General features: G+C 45.7%; 1 protein-coding gene across 2 annotated transcripts in view; it reads left to right on the top strand.

Annotated features, from left to right (window-relative positions):
* Positions 1-13,640, top strand: part of TIMELESS (timeless circadian regulator) — a 45,828-nt gene that overhangs the window by 25,993 nt on the left and 6,195 nt on the right. The window contains exons 15-27 of one of the 2 annotated variants that reach the window (XM_077328582.1): positions 14-165; positions 2,672-2,769; positions 3,403-3,520; positions 4,110-4,311; positions 5,587-5,738; positions 6,713-6,798; positions 8,253-8,376; positions 8,539-8,621; positions 9,052-9,194; positions 11,022-11,241; positions 11,754-11,822; positions 12,048-12,166; positions 13,365-13,473. In XM_077328582.1, the coding sequence (XP_077184697.1) occupies positions 14-165; positions 2,672-2,769; positions 3,403-3,520; positions 4,110-4,311; positions 5,587-5,738; positions 6,713-6,798; positions 8,253-8,376; positions 8,539-8,621; positions 9,052-9,194; positions 11,022-11,241; positions 11,754-11,822; positions 12,048-12,166; positions 13,365-13,473 (1,675 nt within the window). Of the gene's footprint in view, positions 1-13; positions 166-2,671; positions 2,770-3,402; positions 3,521-4,109; positions 4,312-5,586; positions 5,739-6,712; positions 6,799-8,252; positions 8,377-8,538; positions 8,622-9,051; positions 9,195-11,021; positions 11,242-11,753; positions 11,823-11,962; positions 12,167-13,364; positions 13,474-13,640 lie in introns of those variants that run through there. The other variant, XM_077328583.1, reaches the window with a different exon arrangement.

Below are 13,640 nucleotides of genomic sequence, written 5' to 3'. Positions count from 1 at the left end.
CTTCCTCCACCAGGGTTCTGAGCCTCTTCCAGAGGATGTGGTCCCGTTTGATGCAGCATCAGAAGTTCCACTGGAGGAACAGCGTGCCGATGCCATGGTACGAATCCAGGATAGCCTGCTGGCGGGCCAAGCTCCTGAAGCACTGTCCCTCTTGCACTCGGCTAGGTAAGACAGCAGCTTGGAATGTCTAGGGCAGGGGTAGTCAACCTGTGGTCCTCCAGATGTCCATGGACTACAATCCCCATGAGCCCCTGCCAGCAAATAGGAATTGTAGTCCATGGACATCTGGAGGACCACAGGTTGACTACCCCTGGTCTAGGGAAAACTCCCACCAAGCTCTCTTGACCTTGGAAGCTCCAAATCTCATTACTTCAACCATACCTGTGTCAGACTCTCATCTTTTATCCCTCTTCTCTGAAATTGTAGCCTGCATTTTTGTTAGGCCAGATGTTTCTGAAAAACCAAGAACTGCTAGGCAAGCCAGTCTCTTGACAGATTCTGCCATCTATCAGATGCTGACAGTTACAGGTCTTTATCACCTTCTCTTTATGGTGGAAAAGAGGCTAATTTTATCTCTGTCCCCACAGCCCAACCCATGTAGCTGTTAGACCCCCCCCCAGCTCCTGTGCTCCTGTAAATGAACCTACCCAGAATTAGAAAGGACTAGTGGGGAGAGGGGATTGTGGGATCCAACCCACTGACTCTTGACTGAGGTGGATACTGTTCCAGAACTGATTGTGACGCTCTGTCCATTTGTAAAGATTTCTGTTCTGTCTCTTATCCAGAGACAAATGGGATAAAACTGCAGTATATTTGTAAGAAAAGTTCTGTTTTTGTACCTCTCAGCTTAGAGCGCCAGTTTGGTGTAGTGGTTAGGAGTGCCGACTTCTAATCTGGCATGCCAGGTTCGATTCTGTGCTCCCCCACATGCAACCAGCTGGGTGACCTTGGGCTCGCCACGGCACTGATAAAACTGCTCTGACCGGGCAGTGATATCAGGGTTCTCTCAGCCTCACCCACCCCACAGGGTGTCTGTTGTGGGGAGAGGAATGGGAAGGCGACTGTAAGCCGCTTTGAGCCTCCTTCAGGTAGGGAAAAGCGGCATATAAGAACCAACTCTTCTTCTTCTTCTTCTTCAGTCAGAAAAACTTGGAAGAAGCCTGAGATAAACATAGGTGGAAGTATCTGAAACCTTCTTAGTTGGCCGTTTAAAGCTCTGGCTTCAGTTTATCGTGTGGAGCCCTTTTAGCCATTGGTTCATCTTTGAAATCTTATTCATGAGTGTTCTAACTGCTCAGAGTACTTGAGACTTAACCCTAGTGAATGCACCAAGCCTTTGGACAGGCAGGGTTGTTAGTATCTGGGGGGCAGACAGCACTGCATCAGAGGCACTCAACACTGCATGTGTGTGTGTCTGGGGGGGGAATAAATGGGGAATAGAGCACAGAGGGACACAAAATGGATTTGTCCAGGTTTTTCAATATCTTCCTCATCTAAACCTTAGAAGCAGAGGAAGCATCAGGAACATGGATTTCCGACTGAATACTGTAAAAAACTTGGAAAACATCTTTTAGTTGCCTTGTTCAAACATTCATTAAGGTTTATCGGAAGGAATTCCAAAAACCTTGTCAAGTGACAAATATGACAGAGCAGTTCCGCAGGGCCTGCAGAAGGGAGCTCTTCCGCCAGGCATTTGGTTGAGGTCAAGCCTTCCACTGGTCCCCCGAGCCTCCCTCCCCTGAAACTCTATACATGAACTGACCAACCATGGATCCATCAGTATGCTTCAGTTGTGAATTACTGTTCTCATTATTGTTCTGTTGTTCAACTGTGCTATTTTGTACTATTTGTTCTATTGTTATTGCTGTTATTAAGAGCCTCTTGTGGCGCAGAGTGGTAAGGCAGCCGTCTGAAAGCTTTGCCCATGAGGCTGGGAGTTCAATCCCAGCAGCCGGCTCAAGGTTGACTCAGCCTTCCATCCTTCCGAGGTCGGTAAAATGAGTACCCAGCTTGCTGGGGGGTAAACGGTAATGACTGGGGAAGGCACTGGCAAACCACCCCGTATTGAGTTTGCCATGAAAATGCTGGAGGGCGTCACCCCAAGGGTCAGACATGACTCGGTGCTTGCACAGGGGAAATCTTTACCTTTACCTTATTGCTGTTATTATTAGTACTTATGGCTAACCGATTCTCTGTATTGTTCTGTTCTACTGTATTTCATGTAAACTGCCCTGAGCCTCAGGGGAGGGTGGTATATAAATGTAATAAGTAAAATAATAAAATGATTGTCCCACATTATGAAAAGATCATCAGCCATCATACAGATATATTTGTTTACTGATACATCAGGAATGGTAGCCAAAGTGGTAAATAACTGAAAACAAAGGTTATATTGAAAGTCAGTTGGTCTATAAATAACATTGTTTCTTTTATTTTTTTAAAAAATGTACATCCATCATTCTGCTTCTTGGGGCCATCATGGTGGCTAAGTAACACAAAAAATAATATTTCCTGGACTCTGTATTTTCACAAGCCTATGCAGTCAAAAAATAATGTATATTTGTTTATAAACTACCCTTTTGAAGTGCTTGACTTCTGGGGTGAGAGAAATACTCACACAACTCTTCTTGCTGTGATCAATTAATCCTGCCATCTCTGTTCTATCCCTAAGGGAGGTGTGGCCTGAAGGGGATGTTTTTGGATCTTCCAGTCTTGCTCCAGATGAAGAAGTTGAGCTGCTGAAACATATCTTCTTTGCCAACCTCCCTCGTGAGTAACCACACTCCATATATGAATAAGGACACCTAGCACTAGAAGCAGTGCCTGTACAGGAGTGGCCCTGTGATTATGGAACAATTACTCACAGATTCGATTCAATTCATTTCTGAGAGTTACATTGCTTCTGAAAAGCTGTTTTTTTAATAAAAGGGTCTTTGGACATGTTTTGTAAGGGAGTGAACGCTGTTCACTGCCACAAGTGCTGTAAGTTCTGCACAGGAGGAGCCCCTTCTTGTGCTGCTGTCTGGCTTTAAAATGGTCCGTCTTGGTGCTGGGCAGCAGTAAAAACGGCATTAAATCAAACAGCATCACTACTCCCTTACCCATTTCTGGAGAATACTGAAGTGCTTCCTCCTACTCAGCCAACACTACAGTGATACCTTTGGGGTCTCCACTGCGGTGCCTTTGGGTACCATGGTAGGCTCCAATGCTCTTCCTGGCACAGCCATTTTGTGACTGACTCTGCCTCCTGCAGCAGCCATTTTGTGTCTGCACCCACCAGCTTTTGTCAGAATTTCAAAAGTTCCCACAGGACCAAAAAGTTGTCAGAAGATAGGAGCTTTTGAAAGGTACAGGTAAACTCTGTCTCATTTAAATATTGCCCATCTCTCCTGATGTACACAGGGCCAGCAGTACCAGATGAAACTGAGGAAGCAGCTGAAGAAGAGGAGATTGCTGAGGAAGAGCTGGCACCTGTACGAGTATCAGAGAAGGAGTTCAGCTTCCTGGACTATGCGAAGCGGTATGCAGGTTGTGAGGTGTACGAGTGTCCTGGGTGCTTCAAAACTTTTTAAAATGTCACAAAGAAATCCCTTTGCGTTCCTATAGCAGCCACTTGGGTATGTCCCCAGTCTGATGTTGTAGTAGTTGTCTTTGCCAACCGAAATGCTAAAAACTTAACAAAAAAAAAAGAAGAAGAAGAAGAGTTGGTTCTTATATGCCACTTTTCCCTACCCGAAGGAGGCTCAAAGCTTACAGTCGCCTTCCCATTCCTCTCCCCACAACAGACACCCTGTGGGGTGGGTGAGGCTGAGAGAGCCCTGATATCACTGCTCGGTCAGAACAGTTTTATCAGTGCTGTGGCGAGCCCAAAGTCACCCAGCTGGCTGCATGTGGGGGAGCGCAGAATCGAACCCGGCATGCCAGATTAGAAGTCCACACTCCTAACCACTACACCAAACTGGCTCTACAGAAGAAGAAGAAGAAGCTGAGATTTCTTTGGAAGTTGAACCCTATGCCTAAGACCATTGTGTATTTTCATGGAATTGCAGCCCTGATTTTATGACTTTTGTAACACTAAGCATATCTCATACGTGTATCCTTGTGTTCAGGTTTGCTAGTGCTAATGTGGTCAAGGCTTACATCCTTCTCTTCAAGAACTACCAGCAAAACAGCTCCCACACCAACCACTGTGTGGTGAAGATGCTGCACCGCATTGCTTACGACCTCAAGATGGAGGCGCTGCTCTTCCAGCTCTCCGTCTTCTGCCTTTTCAACCGGCTCCTCAGTGATGCCGCCTCTGGGGCTTACAAGGTGAGGGCCCTGTTAGAGGTAGGCTAGTTCAGGTCAGTTTTCATATGTAATTAGAAAATCCAATTAAAAGGATGGCCAGTAGCCAGGCTGGGATGTCTACATTTTGAAAATTTCCATTCTGTCTCATCCTGTCACTCAAAGCAATTGTCTCCTTCAGAGGAGCCTTCATACATCCTATTGTTTGGGCTCGTGTTTATTTATTTCATTCTTGCTAGCTTTGATTTTATTTGAGAATTAAAAAGCTCTGCTGACTCTTTTGCTGTGTCTACATGATAGCCCATTGCAAGACGGTCTGTTTTCGAATACTAGGGCTTAAGCATTAGAAGGGTAGATATAATGTTAGATCTCAGTGTCTCTGTAGCTTGCAGCTTTTGGACACTCCAAAATACTAGTGGGCAACAATAAAGAAAATTGATTTTGAATGCAGAAAGACTGCTGTGGTGATGATATAACTGAGTTCTAGGTTAGTATACTGGCTATGAGAGACTCATAGGAAATATCCAAGTCAGATGTCCCCTCTGCCTCTTAAGTGACGTCATTAAGATCCTACTCTTAGCATTGGCTTTTTTCCACCATATGACACTAATGCTCTGCACTCTTGTCGTAAGGGTGCTTTTGGTGAACTTTCCAGCATTCCATGAATTCCTGTCCTGGGTTTTTTACGTAATAATAAATAACCACCCTTAGTAGTTTTTGTCAGGCCTGAAAAAGGAAGAGATGGTAACACAGTCATGTGGGGAGCGTCATATTTTGTACCTAGATAGCAAGGTCTTTTTTAAAGGGGATACTTTTCAGAAGCATCTGGGAGACCTTTATAAGTTCTCCCCTCCTTGTTGGGAAGATGTTGGAGAGAATGCAAAATCCACCACAGCACTGCACTGTATATTGTGCTCTCCAATCACAGGCCCCTCAAAAGTCCTCAATCAGCAGATTGCTCTGTGTGCAAAGTAGCTTAAAATGCCTTTCTGGCCTCTCAGCTCGCTTTACAGTGTGAGCATTATTTATTTATTATATTTGTATACCACCCTCCACTGAGGCTCAGGGCAGTTCACATAGAATGTAAACAATACATTGAACTTGTTCTACATCAGAAGAAAAATATAATACAGTACAACAATGGTAATAACAATAACATATAACAGTTTATCAAAGTAACGATCAACAGGTCCATATACTTCTGTCCTCTCCCTTCACCCCATGAGATATTCTTATCTCATCTTGAGATTTAAAAATGATTATTTTTTTAAAAAATGTTCTCTCTCCATACATATTTAGGAGCTGGTGACCTTTGCTAAGTACATTGTGGGGAAATTCTTTGCACTGGCATCCACCAACAAGAAGGCCTACGTGGAACTGTTGTTTTGGAAAAGTTCGGCGGCAGTACGGGAGATGACTGAGGGCTACAGTACATCGCAGGAAGGAGAAGGGTGAGTTTATGGAATCCTGATCAATAGCTGAAGGCCTCTCTGCCCTAGATTCTTTCTCAAAATGACCATTGATCTAGCAGTGAATGACCAAACTCTGGTGAACATAGATATTGATGTGCATATATTGACTTTCCCAGATTGAATTTTGTGAAAGTCAGAAATTTCAGAGGTAGGACAGTTCAAACCTTTAAGGCCATATGCGGTGTAGGTCCTGTTGTATCTGAGAGGCCACCTTTCCCAGAATGCCCCCAGAAGAATCTTCGAATACCAATACATTGGTGGTCCCTGGTAGGATTAGTTGCCAGCTGAGGTCAGAGCCCTGATGGAATGACTTGAATTCCACAAGGCCCTCGACATGGCACTATTCCAGCAGGCTTATGGTTGAGGCCAGAACAAGTAAGTAAAATCACATGGTCTTCCCTCCTTCCCTCTCGAGAACAAAATCCTGCCACTGAACACATGGAGGAGTAGCAGTAAAACGGCGTATTATGGTGTATTTGTTTTTGCATTGTATTTTAAACTGAATTTTAAAATCTTGTAAACAACCCCGAGCCTTTTTTGCAGAGGAGGCTGCCTAAAAATGTAATGATGGATGGATTGATTTTGACAGCCACCTTAGAATTTGAGAGCATTCACAAATTATTCTGGGATTGCCAGAAGTTACTCTGTTGGAGATCCATATATACATACAATGGAGAAGCAAGAATTCAGATATATTATTTATTTATTTAATTTATTTATTTGGATTTTTATACTGCCCTTTCTTTGCAGTTCTTCCTTCAGTTGTTCATTTCCCTCCAAAACAATGTCCCAGGAATGGGTGGGCACTTGTCCTTGAGGTCAGACAAAGACAGGTGCCCAAGCAAGACTGAACTGGGTCAGAGAAAAGCTTGCTGTGGCCCTTAGTTTCCATGTTACCCTTTGACACACTATGAAGAAACCTTTCTCAATACCGTCTCTCTGTCCACAAACAGCTTGAACTCTCGAAAGGCATACCAGTGGACGGAGGCCGAGGAGGAGGAGCTGCAGGAACTCTACTACAAGTACAAGGAAGTGGAAGGTACTATTACCCAAATGGGAGGTCTCCTGAATTTAGTTAGGGAAATGAGTTAATTGCATTGAATTAACAAGAGGTGGCTAACTATGGGATCTCCCCTTATGTATTCTGGGTTATTCTGTTAAGAAACTCTTAAATAAACCAGTCCAGAGTATAAGATGTTTTATGAAGAAGAATTCAAATTGATACAAGCAAACATGCTGAAACTCATGAAACATAAACACAGTAAATTAACTAAGGAAAAGCAGGACTGAACAGCAATAGCTTTTAGGGAGAGGGAACGTTGTAGTTACCATCACAGTGTGGAGACCAAATCCAGTTCCAGCAAAACACCTAGTGCTTTGTTGAAAGGAGAATGAAATGTATGCAGGATGGCCAGAGAACACACACACACACAGACTGTTGCTAGGTGCTCTACTTTTATGGGAAAATGTATCCTTGGACTGTGGATAATGTGGCAGCCCCTAAAACAATCACCTATATGACAGAGAAACTAGAAACCATGTGATGGGTTTTGTCCAGAGTGAGGACAATACCCAGTGTGAATTCATGATGAGTTCCCAGGTGACAGACGATACCTGTGATTGCTAGACCGGGATAGAAGTAAAGATGTTAATGTTCCTCAATGACCCCTAGATCTCAGGTCGGGAAACAGCTTAAGTGGGGCAGGCTGCCAGTGATGGCTGACTGAGTTCTGTGGGTGTGAAGGGAAGGAGAGATTGGGAACTGATGAGACGAGTAGCACCTTTCTCGGAGAACCTATCATCCCAAAGAGATGCATCCCTGCTTTGGGTGGGGAGAGAAGCTCATTGGTACGTCAGCCCCTGCGAATCTCGCTAATCTAATCTAAAGAGACCAGGTAAGGCCTGAAGACTTGACATCTGGCTGGCATCCATAGCTGCTGTTTGAGAGCAAACCACGTACCTTTGTGTCTTATTTGCATTTGCCATCTGTTCCACTGTCTATTCTTCCCAGACATTGTGCTGCAAATGAGTATTTGGGATGTTATGGGAGGGTGCTTATGTTTGTGCTGCCTAGAAACTACTCTCAAAGTGAGGAGGGGTCAGAGTATTAAGTTCTGAAGGGGCATAGCTGGGCAGGTGGAGAGAAGGGAGCAAGAAGAGGTGGGGTGGAGACAAAGTCAGGACTCCTGTGTTCTGTTTCCAAAAGGGAAGTGGTTCTGGTGAGGAACAGCAATAGCAGCCAAGGTTCCCAGAGCCCAGAACAGTTCAGGCTTTATAAAGAGCCACTTGAGTGGTCAAATTGGTGGGCAACAGCCACCAGGGATGGAAATTTTCACGATTGGTGGTTCTCTGTTAAAGAGCTCTGTGTTCCTATGGAAGGAGGGCTATTATGCCCATTTTGCTTCTATTTTGATAGAACAGTGGGGTAGTCAAGACTTCCATTTCTTCTAAGGCATTACTCACCATTCTCTCTCCCCCCCCCCCCCGCATTAGGAGAAGATGTGCTGAGCAACATCCTGGCACACCTGAGAAACAACAACCGGACTCGCAAGGAGGTGGCTAAGCAGCTGGTGCGCTTGGGGTTAGCAAGCAGCACACGGGACTTTCCTCATGAGCGGTGGGTAATTCTTCTTTGAGTTCAGGGTGGGTGCAGGCTCTTCTTTTCTGGGCAGGTGGTGCTGGGCTGTGCAGACCTCTGGAGCCTTATTTGCTGGAAGTCCTGGAGCATGACAGGAGGCCAGCTCCGGAGTTGCTGATGTTGCTGTGCTTTCCTTTACAGAAAGGGCACCCGCATCGTCCTGTGGACGCAGGATCAAGAGCTGGAGCTTCAGCGGCTCTTTGAGGAATTCCAGGGCACGGATGGTGAGGCTGAAAGATCCTGATCTTCCTGACTGCTAGGGGTGGGCAGTGTTGGGAAAGCTGGAAATGGCCAAGATTTAAAGCCACGCACACCAGCGTTTCTGCTCTTCTGACCGGATTGCTTTCCAACCATCTTTTCCCGATGGTGACTACTTTAGTCCTTTTTGCCCACTTTTGCTGTGTTCCTTCCTACCTTTCTGTGTTTCTGATTTCCATTAAATGACCGCTCACATGAAACATTGCTTAGGAATGGAATAGGACTTGGGTAGTGGTCTTTTCTAAGGCGAAGAGTCCACTATTCTTTAAAGCCGTGTCCAGTAAAGGGGGGAAAATAATCCATCGTGGTGGGGGCTGAGCTAAGCTGCCAAGTCCTATTGATCCCTACCGTGGCCAACATTCACCTTTGTTGTCCCCGTCTCTCTTCCTCCGGCAGATCCTCTGGGCAATGTGATGAGGCACATCACAGCGAAGCGCTCCAAGGCACGCATTATTGAGAAGCTCCTCAGCATGGGGCTGGTGTCGGACCGCAAGGAGCTGTACAAGAAGCGCAAGCGCAAGGCTGGCTGCCTTGATGCGGTATGGTGCCCACCCTCTGTTCTCTCTGTATTTGTCTCCATGACATACATACATGCTCATGACCCATACACATTAGACCTTTGGCCAACCACAAATTAGACCCCTGTCTGTCTGGAGCAAGCTTGATCCCTTGAGGGAGAAAGCAAATGATTGCAGTCTGTGCGAGTGCCCCATCTTGAGCATGGCGCTTCCCTTAACTTCCCTCTTGCCCTTTAGCTCCATTCCCTTCCAAACACCCCCCACTTCCTGCTAATAGTCAAGAGGTCCTCCTGCCCAGAGGCCACATGGGAGATTTTCCCTAATCAGTCTGGGACATTTCATTTCCTTGCCAGTAACAGAGTCTTTTCTGCCTTACTGGATAGATTGTTTGTGGCTGAACTCTGCATGTTTCTTGAAGCATACACTTCTGTAAGTCCCCTTGGGAAAAGTAGGGCATAAAAGGTTTTCATAAATATTACAACAGCTCGACAAATGGGTGGGAGAGGTGAGCTTGCAGGTGGCAGCCAGTCTTAGCCTCTCATATATGGACCAGTATTTTATAAAATGAAGGGATTAGGCTGAAATATTTGTGTAGATACATTCAGGTGGGCAGCTGTGTCGGTCTGAAGCAACAGAATAAAGTTTGAATCCAGACAACGAAGTTTAAATTCTGCATAAAAGCTTTTATGCACATGCACACTTTTTTAGATACTTTGAAACAGACTTCCACAACAGTTCCATATCGTTAGCAGGAGGAGGTGGGTAGTTGCCAGGAGGGCTGGGAGGAGGTGGGTAGTTGCCAGGAGGGCTAGCGAGGGTTAAGTAACAGAGTGATAATTACAACTGAAATTGGATTAAAGCAGTTGTTATGATGTGTGAATGGCAGCAACTTAGCATACAAATACAAGATTTAACAAACTTATGTGAGAACGAAGTTTGAATCCAGCAGCACCTCCAAGACCAAGAAAGTTCAATTCTGGGTATAAGAGAGAGCTCAGCATGTGCAGATGTACACTTCTTCAGATACATATGGGGGGCAGGAGCAGTTTAGTTGCCAAGACAGGCTAATTAGAATCAAGATGTCATATGCTTCATGTTCTATATAAACCACTTTGATGAGCCACAAGGGAGGGCGATAGATGAATGCAATAAAGAAATAATAAATAAGTCCAGAAGTTTAGAATAATGCAGTTGGTAAAGTTTGTGGATTTGTGGATAGCAGCAGATCATTAACATCTGTTCCACCTATTTCTGGTAAGTCCTTGGAGGTGGAGCATATCTCATGGCTTAAGTGCTACTCAGCGCTTAACACCCATTCAGGGCAGCTGTCCTGCCCCTGAGGGCCTCCTCCTCCAACTGGCTTGCCTGTCTGCCCAGTGGCCAGCCAATCACCTTCCATCCCCCACCCCTGACTACCCCTCCTCCTTCCACTTCCCTCTGAGGCTTGGAGGCTGCAGATCCCTGCTGTGTGAGAGCTTCCCCTGCCAGTGAGTTCCCCAACAGCCGCCTGCAGCCTTTCCGGAGCCTGGGGGGAGGGGGAGGCCGTACGCAGAGCTCTTCCACACACACCCAACGTAGTGCCCATTGTATTCCTGAATGCAACGGGCTTGGCCCCTAGTATATAAATACAAGAATTAACAACAGATGTGAGAACTAAGTTTGAGTCCAGATAGATGTATGCAAGGCTTGATAAATGTCAAGCTGTTACATCTGGTTTCAGTGGAAGTGGCCTGATAGGACTGTATTCTTGTGTCCTTTATGTGTGGAGTGAGGCAGATGGTGGGGTTTATGTCGATTGCAGCTCAGCGATATGGTGGACTCTTGTCTGTCTGTCTTCCTTACTGTCAGAACAACAGCATGTTCCCCAAGGACTTTGGAGTTCCTGACCTGGATGATGTTAATGACGACGAGGAGGAAAGGGATGATTTGGACAGTGAGGATGAAGAGGAACCAGCTTGGGGGGACAGTGACATGCCCAACAGACTTCTAGATGGGCGGGCTAACAAAAGGGAGACTGTACCTTCTGACAAGGATTCCCAGGAGCTCACACGAAGTCTGCAGCAAGAAGGTGAGAGACCAGCCGAATACTCTCCTTAGAAAAAGCCAACTCGTAGTGGAGGAGGAAGAGGCAGGGATGCAGGCAGTACAGAAAAGGAAACAGTGGTCCCCAGTGTCATCTGCAGAAACAATGCCATCGTGCTAATGGAGAGTAGCTTTCAAACCTTCACAGGTATGCGAGCCTTCTGCAGATGGCATTATGCATGTTGAAATAAATTCATCTAGAAAGGGAAACAGAGAGAAGTTCACAGATTCTGCCCCCTCACCTACACACAGTCAGCAGCTGTCCCCTCAGTGCTCCCATGTGTTCTCTGATGTACTGTTAAAGAAATCACATATTTATATTTCTGAAGTTATATTAATGGACTAGATCACACAAAGGGGCTCGAGCCCCAGCTGGCCCTTCCTTGGGCCTCGGTATAGTGTTGCCGTTTCCTGTCTCGTTGTCACCCCATTCATTGTCCCAGGGGCATTGAGGGGAAGGGGTTTCATTCCCATCCATTTTTGCTTTTGTCTCCGTAGGCCTGTCCGGTCCTCTGCTGTGGCTCCAGAGCTGCCTAAACCGAACAGCTGATGACAGGGAAGAGGATGGTAAATACAAGGGGAACAGGGCCTGGTATTACTGTTTCTCAGTTCTGTGCCCCGTTCTTAGGAGGGTGAGAAACTGGCTTAATGAGTGTATTTTAAAATGGGCAGAGAGCTAGATGCTAAATCTTTGTTTCCTTCCAAAGGCCAGAACTGAATATCTGCTACGATACTGTATCTTTCTTCATACAATGGCCAGAACCTAACGAGATGGGTAACTTGTTTCTTCAGGATGTGCCCAACCTGTGCCTTTGGTGCCGCTGTCTGAAGAGAATGAGGATGCTATGGAGCATAAAGGCTTCCAGAAGCTACTATGGAACGTTGGTATACGAGCCCCAGCCAATGAGCAGGTAACTTCTTTGCTGGAGAAGAAAATTAAGTTCAGATGTGTGGAACAGGTTTTTATCGGGATAGTATTTTGTGATTATTTTCTGCTTTAAGATTGCTTCCCCATGGCCCATTATGCACGGCCGCCAAAACGGCGATTTCGGGTCACATGGAAAACGCGGAGGGGGAAGAAGCGAAGCAAACCGCTTATGCACGGGACGCGACGCGACGGCGGCAAAACCCAGAGTAACCGATTATGCACGTGGCGACCCCAGCGCCGCTTCTGGTTGCGCCCCAGTCACCTGGAAGCTGCGCTTTCTTCCGCGTTTCACTAACGCGGCTTTTTCGGCGACATGCACCAAATCTGCGGCTGGTTGCAGCCAACACCGTGCGTTATCGGTGATTTTAGTCGTCACCATTCCACCCCGAATGCGATCCTATCCCCCCCCCCCCCGTGCATAATGGGCCCATGATAGTCACCTCTCTATTCTGTGGTAAAATTTTCCATTCAGAATAAAAATGTTCCCTTGTAGACTGAGCCAGTCTTGTAGCATGGTTCCTTAGTAAGAAAAATGATGTTCTGTCCCACCCTGTCACTGTTAGATCTTTTTGGATTTACTCAGTGCTGGAACCCTTTGGGGAAGTTGTAGAGCCCTTTTCCTTGTAACTCTTTACCAGAAAGGCACTGAAGCATTTTAACAATAAATAAAAGGTTTTGTTTTACATAGGGAAATAGGGAAGTTGGAATGAGGAAATTAAGCGTTTTCTATAGAAATCAGAAATTTTGCAGTTACAGGGTTTGAGATATTAGACTTCCGTTTCTTCCTTACTGTCAATCTGCCATGAGATGAAGCCAGAGCTGATGCTTCGTTTCTGGAGGAGCAAAGTTTTTATATTAGAATTTGTGTTATATTTCAAATTTGAAATTTGGTTTATGTTTTGAAGTTTTGCAGCCAACAACCATGTGCCGTTCTGTTTCCTATCTTCATTTATTTGAGGATTGAAGATTATCCTTTGGGCTTGGCAAACTCATTCCTCAGAATGAATGATAATTGGGGGGGGGGTAGCGTTATCATTTGTGGGGTACACACCTACCCAACTCCAACAAGTCTTACATATAAAGATGGCCAGAAGGTACAGGACACAGATGGTGCCTTTTGGTGGCCAGTAACTGACAGTCTTAAAAAACTCCACACAATTTTTTCATTTTATTTCCCGTAGGAATCTTTCTGGCGCATCCCGGCCAAACTCAGCCCGGAACAGCTGAGGAAACGGGCTGCTTCCATTGCCCTGCAGGAATTGGCAGATGAGAATAAAGAACATCCAGCTGGTAAGGCATATACAAAGACTGGGGGAGGAGTGCCATGGACACCCTGGTTGCTGAAGCTGACCTAGAGATGTAAAAGCCTGGGCGTGGTTGGTATGGAAGAATGTGGCAAAAATAGGATCTTTTCCCTTGAGAACTTTTCCAGATTTTCCAATGGAAAAAATAGGAAA

The sequence above is a fragment of the Paroedura picta genome, chromosome 3 (assembly GCF_049243985.1).
Source record: "Paroedura picta isolate Pp20150507F chromosome 3, Ppicta_v3.0, whole genome shotgun sequence".
Classification (NCBI taxonomy): Eukaryota; Metazoa; Chordata; class Lepidosauria; order Squamata; family Gekkonidae; genus Paroedura; species Paroedura picta.
Note: the sequence above shows the minus strand (reverse complement) of the source record. Positions and strands in the feature narration are given on the sequence as shown.